The sequence below is a fragment of the Schistocerca serialis genome, chromosome 9, assembly GCF_023864345.2.
Source record: "Schistocerca serialis cubense isolate TAMUIC-IGC-003099 chromosome 9, iqSchSeri2.2, whole genome shotgun sequence".
In the NCBI taxonomy this organism is placed as follows: domain Eukaryota; kingdom Metazoa; phylum Arthropoda; class Insecta; order Orthoptera; family Acrididae; genus Schistocerca; species Schistocerca serialis.
Genome location: NC_064646.1, coordinates 182,745,398 through 182,763,571, shown reverse-complemented (window position 1 = coordinate 182,763,571; position 18,174 = coordinate 182,745,398). Strand labels below are relative to the sequence as shown.

At 38.8% G+C, this 18,174-nt stretch overlaps 1 protein-coding gene across 1 annotated transcript in view; it reads right to left on the bottom strand.

Annotated features, from left to right (window-relative positions):
* LOC126419162 (LIM domain kinase 1) overlaps positions 1-18,174 on the bottom strand; it is a 173,613-nt gene that overhangs the window by 99,433 nt on the left and 56,006 nt on the right. The window contains exon 4 of the mRNA XM_050086287.1: positions 2,942-3,072. Within this exon, the coding sequence (XP_049942244.1) occupies positions 2,942-3,072 (131 nt within the window). The remainder of the gene's footprint in view (positions 1-2,941; positions 3,073-18,174) is intronic.

The following is an 18,174-nucleotide window of genomic DNA, read 5'->3' as shown; positions in this document are numbered from 1 at the left end:
CTGAGCACTATGGGACTTAACATCTGAGGTCATCAGTCCCCTAGAACTTAGAACTACTTAAACCTAACTAACCTAAGGACATCACACACAGCCATGCCCGAGGCAGGATTCGAACCTGCGACCGTAGCGGTCGCGCAGCTCCAGACACTAGCGCCTAGAACCGCTCAGCCACTTCGGCCGGCAATTAGGCAATGATGAAAGCATATTAATGACTTACCTAACACAGATTTTACCATTATTTTATGAAATAGGTCACTTATTAATTATGCAGGACAGTCACAGAGGTAAACAGAACATCCTATATGGTTTGAAAAAACCGTGGTAAATCAAAATGGCTTGTTTAGAAATGTTGTTGTTGTTGTGGTCTTCAGTCCTGAGACTGGTTTGATGCAGCTCTCCATGCCAATCTATCCTGTGCAAGCTTCTTCATCTCCCAGTACCTACTGCAACCTACATCCTTCTGAATCTGCTTAGTGTATTCATCTCTTGGTCTCCCTCTACGATTTTTACCCTCCACGCTGCCCTCCAATACTAAATTGGTGATCCCTTGATGCTTCAGGACATGTCCTACCAACTGATCCCTTCTTCTAGTCAAGTTGTGCCACAAACTTCTCTTCTCCCCAATCCTATTCAATACCTCCTCATTAGTTACGTGATCAACCCACCTAATCTTAAACATTCTTCTGTAGCACCACATTTTGAAAGCTTCTATTCTCTTCTTGTCCAAACTATTTATTCTCCATGTTTCACTTCCATACATGGCTACACTCCATACAAATACTTTCAAAAATGACTTCCTGACACTTAAATCTATACTCGATGTTAACAAATTTCTCTTCTTCAGAAACACTTTCCTTGCCATTGCCAGTCTACATTTTATATCCTCTCTACTTCGACCATCATCAGTTATTTTGCTCCCCAAATAGCAAAACTCCTTTACTACTTTAAGTGTCTCATTTCCTAATCTAATTCCCTCAGCATCACCCGACTTAATTAGACTACATTCCATTATCCTCGTTTTGCTTTTGTTGATGTTCATCTTATACCCTCCTTTCAAGACACTGTCCATTCCGTTCAACTGCTGTTCCAAGCCCTTTGCTGTCTCTGACAGAATTACAATGTCATCGGCGAACCTCAAAGTTTTTATTTCTTCTCCCTGGATTTTAATACCTACTCCAAATTTTTCTTTTGTTTCCTTTACTGCTTGCTCAATATACAGATTGAATAACATCGGGGATAGGCTACAACCCTGTCTCACTCCCTTCCCAACCACTGCTTCCCTATCATGCCCCTCGACTCTTATAACTGCCACTTTGTTTCTGTACAAATTGTAAATAGCCTTTCGATCCCTGTATTTTACCCCTGCCACCTTTAGAATTTGAAAGAGAGTATTCCAGTCAACATTGTCAAAAGCTTTCTCTAAGTCTGCAAATGCTAGAAACGTAGGTTTGCCTTTCCTTAATCTTTCTTCTAAGATAAGTCGTAAGGTCAGTATTGCCTCACGTCTTCCAACATTTCTACGGAATCCAAACTGATCTTCCCCGAGGTCGGTTTCTACCAGTTTTTTCATTCGTCTGTAAAGAATTCACGTTAGTATTTTCCAGCCGTGACTTATTAAACTGATAGTTCGGTAATTTTCACATCTGTCAATACCTGCTTTCTTTGGGATTGGAAATATTATATTCTTCTTAAAGTCTGAGGGTATTTCGCCGGTCTCTTACATCTTGCTCACCAGATGGTGGAGTTTTGTCAGGACTGGCTCTCCCAAGGCCGTCAGTAGTTCCAATGGAATGTTGTTTACTCCCGGGGCCTTGTTTCGACTCAGGTCTTTCAGCGCTCTGTCAAACTCTTCACGCAGTAACGTATCTCCCATTTCATCTTCATCTACATCCTCTTCCATTTCCATAATATTGTCCTGAAGTACTTCGCCCTTGTATAGACCCTCTATATACTCCTTCCATATTTCTGCTTTCCCCTCTTTGCTTAGAACTGGGTTTCCATCTGAGCTCTTGATATTCATACAAGTGGCTCTCTTTTCTCCAAAGGTCTCTTTAATTTTCCTGTAGGCGATATCTATCTTACCCCTAGTGAGATAAGCCTCTACATCCTTACATTTGTCCTCGAGCCATCCCTGCTTAGCCATTTTGCACTTCCTGTCGATCTCATTTTTGAGACGTTTGTATTCCTTTTTGCCTGCTTCAAGGATTTCTAATAGCCCTTGTCTTTTTACCTACTTGATCCTCTGCTGCCTTCACTACTTCATCCCTGAGAGCTACCCATTCGTCTTCTACTGTATTTCTTTCCCCCATTCCTGTCAATTGTTCCCTTATGCTATCCCTGAAACTCTGTTCAACCTCTGGTTTAGTCAGTTTATCCAGGTCCCATCTCCTTAAATTCCCACCTTTTTGCAGTTTCTTCAGTTTTAATCTACAGGTCATAACCAACAGATTGTGATCAGAGTCCACATCTGCCCCTGGAAATGTCTTACAATTTAAAACCTGGTTCCTAAATCTCTGTCTTACTATTATATAATCTATCTGATACCTTTTAGTATCTCCTGGGTTCTTCCATGTATACAACCTTCTATCATTATTCTTAAACCAAGTGTTAGCTATGATTAAGTTGTGCTCTGTGCAAAGCTCTACCAGGCGGCTTCCTCTTTCATTTTTAGTGGGAATGTTAGCCCAAGAGCAAACTGACTAGCAAAATGAGCTTTCATGACTACACTAATTAATCCATAAATAGTATACTTTTGTCAAACTGATACGGGGTGTGTGTGTGTGTGTGTGTGTGTGTGTGTGTGTGTGTGTGTGTGTGTGTGTGTGAGAGAGAGAGAGAGAGAGAGAGAGAGAGAGAGAGAGAAAGGGGGGGGGGGGGGGGAGGATGTCGCAAGTGTCCATTGTATTAGCTATAATAAAGTCTAGCTCACAGAACGACTCACCAATAGAGCTTGGAGCGCTCCACAAGTGCATATGACTCTCCATCGCCAATGAAACTTCCACATGATGTACAGCAAAAGCATTCTGGGTGAAATTTGTGATCACCAGCAACCATTACAGGTCCAGTAATCACCTAAAACATACAATAAAATAGAAAACACAATTATTGCCACAAATATAACTAGGCCTAAATCTGAGTGGCAGCATATTCTTATTAGATACAGGGATGATCAGCAAGAAAAAGCAATTAACTTTTTTTCCAATGGCTTTTTGGCCACTAAAGTAAATAAGTTGCATACAATGAAGACAAAAGAGATTTAAAAAATGCGAAAGAAGAAATGAAAGACAGAAGGATGCAGCAATACAGAATGAAAAAGGGACAACAAACTAACAAAGGGAAGACAGGGAAGTAGATGTTAACAGAAAAATTCAGTCTCCGCAATTAGTTGTCTTGAATTACACCAAGTTTAATAATACCTGTTCTCAACATGAATATCTTTCTAGTACTACCATTTATCACTCTAGTTTTAACATAGCCCTGAGGAACTGTAGGCAGTGTTATTGTTTTGTATGGTGATTATCTGCGAAAACTTGGAATATACAGTCACTCTACAAGAAAGATATACGTTACTTCGAAACATATATGCCATTTTACGTGTAAAAAATATTATTAGATTGCAATCCACTGTAAATTTCAAGGTAGAATCTTGCCATATAACCTCACTGTCACAAACAATAATACAATATCTTACACTTGCTGCATATGCACAAACCTTACGAGATAATGTACAATAGTCGTAATCTGGTGATCCCATCATGCTGCTGAAAAGCATCTTGTTGAAACAAATTTTGCTATTATGCATAACTGAAGCAGCAAATTCTGTTATTTCTAAAATTCATAAGGCAATTACAGATTTCACCCTTATCCATATACAACTGATCCATTTTAGTAAAGGTAACAGTTATGATATAACTGAGGCATGCACACGTCATCCATTCCATATTGCAGAAACTTCAAGAAAAATGAGGGCACAATATAAAGTGCACACACAATGTAGTTGCTACAAAATGACCCATATTTTAGGGTGGCAACAAAAAGACAGACAAGTTACACTGCAAACAAAACATTTCACTTCAACATTTACTCTAATTATTTACTTTGCTACAAATTCCGATTAATTACTTTAAATATTCAAGCCAGACGTGGCACTGATTTGATGAGAATATCTGCAGCTTGCTTATTCCCTCATACATTCTCAATAGCTAGCTGGCCCTCTTGAATTTTCCCACAGATGTAGTGCATGCTTGTTAAATTCAGGATTTTTGCCCAGTGTAATTACACTTGCATTATTAACAAGACGACAGGAACACTTTCCAGTAATGAAATTTCTTCATGGAGCTTAGATAGCCATCTCCCTCCTCTTGCCCTTCCCTGGCAGCCATATGTTGCTGGCAGTAATATGCACTGTTGCACTTACTAGCCCAGCTAACCACTTCCCCATACAATATTGCAGTCACTTCATTAATCAAGCGTAAAGTTGCTGGATCACAGGCATAATCAGCATCAATACATATATCCAGTATTCTGCTTGCATGGCTAACCCTACGACACTAAATCTTTTATATACTTTAGAACCCTTTTTACCAAAGACCAGTGATTTTCTTGAGGATTCTCTAAAAAATCTTACACACAGCTCACTACAAATGCTACATCAGACCATGTATCAATACCTAAATGTATAAGACAGCTAACTGCTTCTTAATATGGAGCATTAGTTGATTTATTACTGACCAACTCATCTGGTAGCAGATATTGCTCAAAACTTCAATCACCAACTTTCTCTTCCGAATGTGAAAATATTTTGTTGACAGCCACCTATGTACGGAGAAATGACCATCATAATAAAATAAGAGAAATCGGAGCTCGAACGGTAAGACTTAGGTGTTCCTTTTTCCCACGCACCATTCAAGTTTGGAATGGTAGAGAAGTAGTGTGATAATGGTTCGATGAACCCTGTACCAGGCACTTAAGTGTGAATTGCAGAGTAACCATGTAGATGCAGATGTAGTTATTATTATTTAAGAAGTATCACATTGCCCCAACAGTAATCTTAAATTCCTCATCAATTTCCCTTAGGGAAACGTCAATGTCCATCTCCTTACTTGCAGATATAGATCCATCAACAATTTACATAACTACCGCCAACTTCTTGTTGTAATAATCTCCATAGAACAGGCATGAATCAGCCTTACTTTCCCCAAGCCCGTGATTTGTTAGGACGTCTCTGAACTGTTGGTTCCAGCACCTTTGAGATCGTTTTAGCCCACAAACTTTTCTGAATCCTGTACACCCAATCAGCCATATCACTAAATCCCTCGAGGTGCTCCACGTTTATTTTATTTCATTTACATGTCAAATTTTGTGGGACTAAATTGAGGAGCAAATCTCCAAGGTCATGGAATGTGTCACTACATGAAATTACAACATAAAAGTAATAACATATAAAAATAAAAGGTTTATGAACCCAAAAAAAGTCAATCAATGAGTTTAAGTAAAACCAATCAACAATACAACAAGAATCAGCTTACTTTTTCAAGGAACTCCTCGACAGAATAGAAGGAGTGACCCATGAGGAAACTATTCAGTTTCGATTTGAAAGCACATTACTGCTAACATTTCTGAATTCGAGAGGTAGCTTACTGAAAATGGATGCAGCAGTATACTGCAGACCTTTCTGCACAAGAGTTAAGAAATTCTGATCCCAGTGCAGGTTTGATTTCTGTCAATTATTAACAGAGTGAAAGCTGCCTATTCTTGGGAATAAGCTAATATTGTTAACAAGAAATGTCAGTAAGGAATATATGTATTGAGAGGCCAATGTCAAAATACCCAGACTCGTGAACAGGGGCCGACAAGAGGTTCATGGAATTGCACCACTTACTGCCCGAACCACCCATTTCCGAGCCAAAAATATCCTTCTAGAATGGGAAGATTTACCCCAGAATATAATACCATACGACATAAGCGAATGAAAATAAGCAAAGTAGACTCACTCCAGATACCGTTCAAATAACAAAAATGGCAGCATTAAGTCTTTGAAGAAGATCCTAAACATGGGCTTCCCACAACAGTTTACCATCTATCTGAACACCTAGAAATTTGAACTGTTCCATTTCACTAATCTTATGCCCATTCTGTGAAATTAAAATGTCAGGTTTTGTTGAATTGCGTTAAAAACTGTAAAAACTGAGTCTTACTGTGATTTAGCATTAGTTTATTTTCTACAAGCCATGAACTTATGTCAGGGACTGCACTATTTGAAACTGAGCCAACATTGCATACAACATGCTTTAGGGGAGAGTGGGGCACATCGAACCATAAAAAATATTTCTCCGTGTTACTCATCCAATAATTTTATTACAGAGTTGTGATTTACAGATGTTACAGTTTAATCATTCAAGTATCAAATGGCCTTATATGATTACATTGTCATTAATTGTTTTTTAGCTGCATGCCTTTGAAGAAAATTTGGTAAATGGTTCATTGTGCCCCACATGTGGGGTACAGTGAACCACTTTAAACACGTTCACTGAAAAAACCTATTTAGCATACAAAGTAAGTGTAAATGTACTTTAAACATAATGTTTACATATATTCCATGTGTGAATCATATAATTAAATCTGTAGGCACACAATAATGTAACTTATTTTGGAATTACCAAACATCAATGAACTCGAAGCTGATTCCAAATTTGAAATATGATTTTTGTCACACCATCATTAGCAGGTATGTTGCTAGCTGGAACGAAAGCTTCATCCTTTACCTGAGGAAAATAAAACTTCCCTCCCAGTTTTTCCCTTTTTCTCAAAAATGATACCTGATATTCTGCTGCATCATCCTTCAGTTTTAAAATCTTCCCCACATAGTAAACCGGTGTTTTGGTCAAAACGAAATCATCTGTTTCTGATAATTTGTCCAAGTCTTCAAAGTTGTACTCAGACACACCAGACACATCCACATTGGCATCGCTCTCTTCATAATGCACCTCACTAATGTCGTCATCTGATTCCTGCTCATAAAGCTTCTGGTTGACCTTTTCATTGGGATGTTTCGTGGTTTGCAACAAATCTTTCTCCAGTGTATCAGTTGCAATTAAACTTCATCCTTCATAAGAGAACGAAGCCAATGAACCATGGCTCATTGTGCCCCGGGAGCACTTGGTTCAATGTGCCCCAACAGTACATGTTTCAAACGAAGCTCATGTGAGGTTATGTATTAACATTGTTAATATTTGAAGATCTATATCATTAAAATACAGTACTGATATTGTTATAACGACTTACTTTCTCTAAAATTTGGTGACAAAGGATTGAATAAAATTCAGTCTATGTCTCAAAAAATTACTTCACTACAGCGAAACTAACATATCGCCAATATAAGACTGATGGTGGAAACTAGATCCTGCAGGAAACAAATGGCAGTCAATAGAGCAGTACTGACAACATATGCACAGAGGAAAAAATAATTTACCACTTTATACTGAAATTATGCTACCTGATTCATTGTGCCCCGTGGTTCAGAGTGCCCCACTCTCCCCTACTACCAAGCTAGTGTCATCAGCAAACAGAAATATTATAGAGTTACCCGTAATACTAGAGGGTATATCATTTATATAAATAAGGAACAGGAGTTGCCCCAACATTGATCCCTGAGGCACCCCCCCCACATGACCATACCCCACTCAGACCCCACATCACAGCCATTCTCAACATTGTGAATAAAGACCTTTTGTTGCCTGTTGCTAAAGTAAGAGATGAATCAATAGTGAGCTACTCCCTGTATTCTATAATGGTCCAGCTTCTGGAGCAATATTTTGTGATCAACACAATCAAACACCTTAGTAAAATCAAAAAATATGCCCAGCATTTGAAACCTTTCATTTAACCTATCCAGTACCTCACAGAGAAAAGAGAATATAGCATTCTCAGTCGTTAAATGACTTATAAAGCCGAACTGTACATTAGGTAGCAAATTGTGTGATATAAAGTGATCAATTATCCTTACATAAACAGCCTTTTCAATAACTTTATCAAACACTGAGGGCATAGAAATAGGTCTACATTATCCCTTTCTCTCTTTTTATAAAGCATTTTAGTGCTGAGTACTTAAATCGTTCAGGGAAGTGACCAAGACTTAAGAAAAAAATTACAAATATGGCCAAGAACAGGGCTAAAATGTGCAGCACAGTATTTTAATATTCTGCTACATACTCCCATCATGCCTTCAGTGATTTAGTTATTGACTCAATTTCGCCCTTGTAAGTATCACAGAGGAGTATTTCGGAAATCAGTCTTGGAAAGACATTTTCAAAGAGAGTTATATGATTCCCTGTAGAAACTAAGTTTTTATTTAATTCACCAGCAACAATCAGAAAGTGACTGTTAAATACTATACATACATCCGATTTATCAGTAACAAAAATATTTTTACTGAAAACTGACTTTAAATCATCAGCCTTGTGATGCTGACTAGACACTTCCTTCATAACTGACCATATGGTTTTAATGTTATCCTGTGAATTAGCTTTCTATTTGCATACCACATACTCTTTGCCTTCCTAACAACATTTTTAAGCACCTTACAATACTGTTTGTAATGAGCTACTGTAGCTTGATTGTGACAACTTCTAACATTTTGATATAATACATGCTTTGTTCTACATGATAACCTTATCCCACTAGTCAGCCACCCAGGCAGCCTATTACTGCTAGTACCCCGTTCAGAATGTTCTAAAGGAAAGCAACTCTCAAAGAGCATGAGAAACGTGTTAAGAAAAGCATTATATTTATCATCTATGTTATCGGCACTATAAACATCCTGCCACTCTTGTTCCTTGACAAAGTTTGAAAAACTCTCTACTGCTGTTGGATTAACTTTCCTATGTAGTTTGTAATTACATGTGACATTTGTTTGAGTACAAATGCCTTTTAGTGTTAAAATTTGTGCATCATGGTCTGAAAGGCCATTCACACTTTTACTAACGGAATGCCTATCTAGTAATGAAGAACAAATAAAAATATTGTCTATGGCTGTGCTAATGTTCCCCTGACCCTAGTTGGAAAAAATGCAGTCTGCATCAGATCATATGAGTTTAGGAGTTTTTCCAGCATCCTTTATCTTGCACCATCATACACAAAATTTATATTAAAGTCACCAGATTTCTGGTACTTCCTACAAAGTGAATCAAGAATCCACTCTAGCTTGAGCAGAAACGCCCTGAAGTCAGAGTTAGGGGATGTATGAACAGCAACAATTAGAAGTTTAGTTTCACTAAATTCAACTGCCCCTGCACAGCATTCAAATGTATGTTCAGTGCAGTGCCATGATAGGTCTGTGGACTCAAATGGAATACTATTTTTTATGTACATAGCCATCCCCCCCCCCCCCCCCCACACACACACACACACACACACACACAAGGAACTCCTTGAAAAGCAGCCAGCCAATCTGAGTCCTGGTAAAAGAAACCTCTGAACTGTCAAATTATTTATATATCTCTTCTTTTAACAAGCCTTTCAGAGAAGCAGATTTTACATCGAACTGTGCTGCAACACTCAGAATTGCTCTAATTGTATTGTATCAACAGGAATAAATGTTTTATTATAGTCAATACCTACTTGTTGACAAATCCACAAACAATTAGCCTTGCTTTACAGTGATCAATTTTACTATCAGCTTTGCACTAAATTCTATAAACCCAACAGTTTGTAACAAGCTTACGATCTGGTGGCATAGGTTCCAGAGTCCATACAGCACTTTCCTCTAATGCTGTCACTTCTTCCTCCGTTTCTCTTCTCCAGTGTTCATGGTCTACAGAATGTTCACGCTCTGTATAACTCTTAGGTTAATTTATTTCAGCCAGCATCATTTCAATAAGACGCTCTGGTTGTTGCCTATTGCCTAATCCTTATCCACTGGAACTTGCTTCTGCAGGTTCTTTAAACACACTTGCAGCCTCTTCGAAGTTGACATTTGAACTGAATAATTGTTCACAGCCTATTTCATGTTGGATTAATACCATAGTCATTCCAGTTTTCTCAGGTTCAAAAACAACATTATTAATCTGAATAATCATTTTTCTGAGTCAGTCTACAATCTAAATTCATCAGTGCCAACAGAATAACAAAAAAAGATTCCTCACTTTCCTTTTGAGTCCCACAGATTTCGCTTTTCCTTTGGAATATGAACAAAACACTTTGCCCTGAAAATATGTAGTTTATTTAGCTAAGCATCTTTCCAGTGAATGGCTCACAAGGTGTTCTGCCATTCACATGATTTGTACCAGTGTTTATCACTTCTGCCCACAAAAGCTTAAGCACACCAGGGCTAGCAGCATGGTTGAAGCTAGTTCCTCAACAGTTACTTTGCTATGCTCAGCACATCTGTTCTGGAATCTAAGGATTTGTGATGAGTCGTATTCCCTTTAATTTCATCAAATCTTTAACTTCGACTTTATTACATTTTTGTCCACCTTCAAACTGAAATGCTTTTGGTAGATGACCACAAAAATTCTTCACAATGCCCACCATTTCTGCAATATTTTCTATAGATGCAGGCTTCTGCTTGAGAAAATATACTGTATTTACCTGACTGTAAGATGAAGATGAGGTGACTTACCGAACAAAAGCGCTGGCAGGTCGATAGACACACAAACAAACACAAACATACACACAAAATTCAAGCTTTCGCAACAAGCTGTTGCCTCATCAGGAAAGAGGGAAGGAGAGGGGAAGACGAAAGGAAGTGGGTTTTAAGGGAGAGGGTAAGGAGTCATTCCAATCCCGGGAGCGGAAAGACTTACCTTAGGGGGAAAAAAGGACAGGTATACACTCGCACACACGCACATATCCATCCACACAAGCAGACATATTTAAAGACTTTAAATATGTCTTTAAATATGTCTGCTTGTGTGGATGGATATGTGCGTGTGTGCGAGTGTATACCTGTCCTTTTTTCCCCCTAAGGTAAGTCTTTCCGCTCCCGGGATTGGAATGACTCCTTACCCTCTCCCTTAAAACCCACTTCCTTTCGTCTTCCCCTCTCCTTCCCTCTTTCCTGATGAGGCAACAGCTTGTTGCGAAAGCTTGAATTTTGTGTGTATGTTTGTGTTTGTTTGTGTGTCTATCGACCTGCCAGCGCTTTTGTTCGGTAAGTCACCTCATCTTTGTTTTTATATATAATTTTTCCCACGTGGAATGTTTCCTTCCATTATATTGACTGTAAGATGAGGTTTTTTTCCCAGATTTGTCATTCTAAAAATACAGGCTCGTCTTCTATTCGCAGATTACGAAGTTGCTACTGAGGTCAAAATTTTTACATTGCTTACTAGTTTAATATAGGATTGTCTTGCGTTTACAGGTGTTTTATTTTGAACAATCCCAAAGGGTAGGGCATAGCAAACAATGCTGAAGTTCAAATAGGCTCAAGATTTCCCAATACGCCGAAGTGCACGATACAGTATCGACCTTCCTCGACCAATCACGTAACATTTGACTTGCGGCACTAGCACAAGGGACATGTGAGAAACTATGTACTTGTGACTACAAAAATCTAATGCTCTGCTTAAAAATTGACAGTTTTGTGAAACACCACAGGAAGTAACATTAAATTCTATCAATTTACAAACTTTAACAGGTTTGTAATAAAAGTTCTCATACATATGGATATTGTATACACACATTAATGCTGCTTTTCAGGTAAAGGCAACATTCAAAGGCCAAATACATCTCCTTCAAAAGCCATTACTTGATTCAGAACACAAGTAAATATTTTATTTGTTTATGAGCAACTGTACTGATTTTCCACCTGGGTTGCAAATGAGGAACTCTGTCACTGTTCACGTGTTAGAATACCACAGAAAAAAGTTACAAGCTTTTCATCACCTTTGGAGAAAGCTGATGACATTCAGACAAACTGAGAAAATTAATGCACAATTAAATGACTTGTTTCTTATTATTTTCTTTGGCAATGATCCTGGCAAATAATTTGTCTCGTTTCACCCTCCAATAAGCACAACAGATATTAGCACATCCATTATATGTTTTAGGGTCTCTTAATCTTCAGATCTTGCTCATCACAACTGTCTTAGACTTTCTTAACTGCCAGGCAGTGTGGTAAGTAGTCGCACTACTAATAATGATTCATATACATCTACATCATACTCCACAGGCCACCAAATAGTGTGTGGAGGGAGGGGGTACTTCTGGTACCACTAACTGATCCCCCACACCCTGTCCCATTAGTGAATGGCATGTGTGAAGAAAGATTGTTAGTAAGCCTCTGTATTGGCTCTAATTTCTCGAATTTTCTCTTGACATCCTTAAAAGCGATGTATGTGGGAGGAAGTAATGCATTGTTTGACTCTTCGAGTTGCCATTTCCCATTTAGCGGAGATGCTGCGTTGCAGATAACCATGACAAAAAGACTGTCACAAATAAAGTTTTCGGCCAGCAAGGCCTTCGTCAAAAATAGACCACACACACACACACACACACACACACAAATAAACACACACGACTGCAATCTCAGACAAATGTAGCCACAGTTGACAGACTGCAGTCTGTGTTTATGAGTTGAGAGAGAGAGAGAGAGAGAGAGAGAGAGAGAGAGAGAGAGAGAGAGAGAGAGAGAGTGAGTGTGTGTGTGTGTGTGTGTGTTCTCTGCTATATGGTGGGTGGCAACTTTTGTTTTCATAATATTGTTACAATAGTACCCTCTCTGAGATGCAGAATGCCTCTTGTAATGACTTCCAATGGAGTTTGTCTAGTGTCTTGGTACAGCTCTCACCCCAACTAAATGATCTGATGACTAAACACACTCATCTTTGTTGGGTCTTCTCTCTATCTTCTATCAGTCCTACCTGGTAACGATCCCTTAGCAATTAACAACACTCCAGAATTGGTCAAACAAGTGCCCCTGCAGGTCATTCTGCAAAGTGTCACCTATTCTGACATTACTATTTTATTACAGACAACAGCATCATCTGCAAACAGTCTTAAAGAGCACCAGATGCTTTCTACTAGATCATTCATATAAATTGTGAACAATAAAAGCACTACCACACTTCCTTGGAATACTCCAGAAATTACCTTTACACAAGTTGATTTTGTTTTGTTGAGAGCGACGTGCTGAATTCTGTCTGTAAGGGAGTCTTGAACCCAGTCAAAAATCTGGTCCGATGCTTGATGAGTTTTTTTTAACTAAACAGCAGTGCTGGACAGTGTCAAAAGCCTTCCTGAAGTCATGGAACATGGCATCAACCTGACTGCCATTGTCTACAGTGCTATGGATCTCTCTGTCTGCTGAATCCATCTGGATTTTTACAGAGAAGATTACTCGTTCTCCAAAAATGTCATAATTATTGAGCATGAAACGTGCTCCAGAATGCTACAACATATTTACATCAACAATATAGATCTGTAATTGTGTGCATCTGTCCTGGTGTCCTTCTTGAAAGCAGGAATGACCTTTGTTTTTTTCCTTAGTTATCAGGTACCCTTTGTTGCTCCAGCGACCTACAATAAACTGATACTAGAAAGTGACAGAGTTCCTTCACATAATCTTATCAGAATCTTACAGGTATATCATCTGGTCCTGATGCCTTTCCACTACTAAGAGACCGTAGCTGCTTTCTATTCCGTATTTGGTTGTCTCAATATCTGCCATTTCAATGATTATACAATGACAAAGTAGGGACTGTGTTCCCATCTTCCATGGTGAAACAATTTCAGAAGACCAAATTCAGTATTTTAGCGTTCTCTCTTATCTTTAGTTTTAGTCCCAGTATGGTCATTGAGTGAAGAAATAATAAATGTCGAACAGCTTACTGATTTTACGTAAGACCAAAAATCCTCTTAGGGTTTTTACTCACAGCGGTTGACAAAATTTTACTTTCAAAATCACTGAACACTTGTCTCATTGCTCTCCTTATGTTCATTTTCACTTCATTCAGATTTTGTTTGTCAGCTAGGTTTTGACTCCTCTTGAATCTGAGATGAAGATCTCTTTGTTTACGAAACAGTTTTCTAGCATGGCTATTAAACTGCTGTGAGTCTTTCCCATCCCTTACGACCCTGCTCACAACATACTTGTATAAGGGATACTGAAGACTGCTATCGAATTTTTTTCCATTTGTGCTCGACATCTTCGTCCTCATCACTAAGTATTTGGCACTAACTACTTGGTTATTCTGCTATTTGTACCCTGACACTGTTCCTAAGAAAAAATATCTTCCTCCCTTTCTTAATATTCCTTATAAATCCCACAGTCATGGTTGCTACTACAGCCATAAGATCACCAATTTGTTAAGTTCAGGTCTGTTTGTTGCTAGGTGGTCTAAGATCTTACCTTCATGAGTTGGTTCATTAACTATCTGCTGAAAGGATTTTTTGGGGAAGACATTCAGAATAATGTCACATAAATCCCTGTCTCTGGTGACAGTTTTGACAGCAAGATTCTCCCAACCTATACATGGCCAGTTCAACTCACCCCCCACCCCCGTTACAACACCATGATCAGGAAAATGATCAACAATATTCTATAAGTTCTCTACGAGGCATTCTATCACTGCAGCTCCTGATCAACATGGTCTATAAACCATCAGACTACCAGTTTCGACCAACCTTTGATGCTTAACTTCACCCAGATTAATTCACATTTGAGATTCGTGACAACCTCCTAGATATTTTTGAGTTCTTTCTTGTAATAAATATGCTGCCACAATTGGTGACAAACCTATCCATATGGCAAATACAGGGTTATTACAAATGATTGAAGCGATTTCATAGCTCTACAATAACTTTATTATTTGAGATATTTTCACAATGCTTTGCACACACATACAAAAACTCAAAAAGTTTTTTTAGGCATTCACAAATGTTCGATATGTGCCCCTTTAGTGATTCGGCAGACATCAAGCCAATAATCAAGTTCCTCCCACACTCGGCGCAGCATGTCCCCATCAATGAGTTCGAAAGCATCGTTGATGCGAGCTCGCAGTTCTGGCACGTTTCTTGGTAGAGGAGGTTTAAACACTGAATCTTTCACATAACCCCACAGAAAGAAATCGCATGGAGTTAAGTCGGGAGAGCATGGAGGCCATGACATGAATTGCTGATCATGATCTGCACCACGACCGATCCATCGGTTTTCCAATCTCCTGTTTAAGAAATGCCGAACATCATAACGGAAGTGCGGTGGAGCACCATCCTGTTGAAAGATGAAGTCGGCGCTGTCGGTCTCCAGTTGTGGCATGAGCCAATTTTCCAGCATGTCCAGATACATGTGTCCTGTAACGTTTTTTTCGCAGAAGAAAAAGGGGCCGTAAACTTTAAACCGTGAGATTGCACAAAACACGTTAACTTTTGGTGAATTGCGAATTTGCTGTACGAATGCTTGAGGATTCTCTGCCGCCCAGATTCGCACATTGTGTCTGGTCACTTCACCATTAAGAAAAAATGTTGCTTCATCACTGAAAACAAGTTTCACACTGAACGCATCCTCTTCCATGAGCTGTTGCAACCGCGCCGAAAATTCAAAGCGTTTGACTTTGTCATCGGGTGTCAGGGCTTGTAGCAATTGTGAACTGTAAGGCTTCTGCTTTAACCTTTTCCGTAAGATTTTCCAAACCGTCGGCTGTGGTACGTTTAGCTCCCTGCTTGCTTTATTCGTTGACTTCTGCGGGCTACGCGTGAAACTTGCCCGCATGCGTTCAACCGTTTCTTCGCTCACTGCAGGCCGACCCGTTGATTTCCCCTTACAGAGGCATCCAGAAGCTTTAAACTGCGCATACTATCGCCGAATGGAGTTAGCAGTTGGTGGATCTTTGTTGAACTTCGTCCTGAAGTGTCGTTGCACTGTTATGACTGACTGATGTGAATGCATTTCAAGCATGACATACGTTTTCTCAGCTCCTGTCGCCATTTTGTCTCACTGCGCTCTCGAGCGCTCTGGCGGCAGAAACCTGAAGTGCGGCTTCAGCCGAACAAAACTTTATGAGTTTTTCTACATATCTGTAGTGTGTCGTGACCATATGTCAATGAATGGAGCTACAATGAATTTATGAAATCGCTTCAATCATTTGTAATAGCCCTGTACTCCGCTTCACATTCGAAGAACTTAGTTTTCAAAATGTGCGCATGTGTCACCAAGCCATTGCATGAACTTGTGTGAAAACTGAAGAATTCTGACTGAACAGAATGTGCAGCTTGCTTTGTTTTCTGTTCAAACATGGCATGTAGCTTGCCCCACAAATCACTTGCATACTCGCCTGCCAGTCATGGAAATCCAGTGCATCCCCATAAAATAGACCAGACTTACAGATCCAAAAATTCCAGTAACAAACGTGCTGTAATTTTTCACATATACACACAATACTAACCACAAGTATTGCACAACAAATGCTAACGCATTTCTGGTATTACGAAATGCAAAATTACAGTAGTTAATTTCTTTCTTGAACTACAGACAGGACCCAGAACCTACTGCAGACACTTCAAGAAATAGATGGCATAAAACAAAGCAAATGCACAACAACACACATTTTAGGACAGCAACAAAAGACAGATAAGCTACTGCAGAGAGTAACATAAATATTTCACTTTACCATATTCAACACTTCAACAAAATGGTGGGTGCTTATTCATAGCCACAGTGCCTTTCTCTCTCTAACATTATTAAATTTTAAATAACTATGGGTCACCAAATAAAGCAAAGGTTGCCATGGCTAGAAACAGGTCACAAAACAATATTTGTCAACAACTTCTAGAAGAAAAGTCTTTGCAATAATTGCAAAGGACCTCAATGGTTACATATGGTAATCAAAAAGTTGCTCTAGGGATAGTTGAGCAACAGCATAGTACTCAAGGCTTGTGATAGAATGTATCACACCATGAAGAGTTACTGTCTTATATAAAGTGACATTTTCCCTGGCTCAGGACAAAGGTTTCATATGGTATTGGTCCTTAACGCCACTTTAGTCAGCATTATTCATGTGTGGAACACCAAATCCAGGGTCTCTTCAGGTGCAGTCATTGAGCAGATCTGCACACTGTACAATCATAACAGAGCTAGGATTGCAGGAAACCACTATAAAATTGGAACAGGGTCGTTTGTAATGCAGCAAATTATTACTAGTTGTCATCTTGCACTGAAAGCATGTCGTGGAGCTAGGAGGGAGCACATTTTGGTTCTCTCACTGGTACAGCTGAGGCTGCCAATTGGGCCAAGTAAACTGTGTACTAGCTTAATGCTGCATGCAATACATTACACATGATGATGATGATGTCCCATACTCACATATACACTATAAATTTGAAGAAGTACTATTAAATATTAATTGATTTCTTTCATACCTACATACCAAATTTTGTGGATAACTAACCATATTGTTAAAATTTCAAACAAATAATTTCAGTACTTTTAGAGACATAAATTTTTCCCTAAAACACACAATAACTGTGCTGGCATTGTGAAACTGAATTAGGGGCTGTAATTATTAATCTATAGTATCAATTGAAACTACAACCAAGAGAACAGATTCACATAATCTAATTTTCTGGAATTTCTTCTTTACCACAGATTTCTGAAGCAATTCGAAGTACTTAGGAAAATTATTATTTCATCGTGTTTCGGTTGTGTGAGTGTTTTGGAGAGACAGAGTGAATGGATCGCATATGTTAAGTGAGTATGTTCTATTTTATTGAAACTATGGATATGTACGCGAGAGAGAGTTGCTGCGCAATAGGGGAATTTCCGAGCAAGCTTGTTTTTGCAGAAGGAGCACCGAGTATTAAATTTATTAGTAAATTGTTTTGTGGAAAAGAATCTTACTTTGTTTTCATTAAATTTTACTTAGTTACAGAATTACAAGACGTCTAATCCAAATTACTTGTGGTAATTGATTGGCTGACATTAGAAATACCGTGGGTACATAAGTGCTCGAGATTATTTGATTAGCTGCTTAACATACTAGCCAACAGGAATTCAGCATTTCCCATGCTTTTGAGCAGGGCTTTGTGCCTATCTCTAGTCGAGACGTCTTCTGGTAAACACCTATGTTAATCCGTGCTGAACAAATTTGTACCAAAATGAAGAAATTTGCACGTTTGATCAGTTCTCATGTTGTCGATGAAAAATGACTATAGAGTAATGAGACTTTGTGAAAGTTTGAGCTT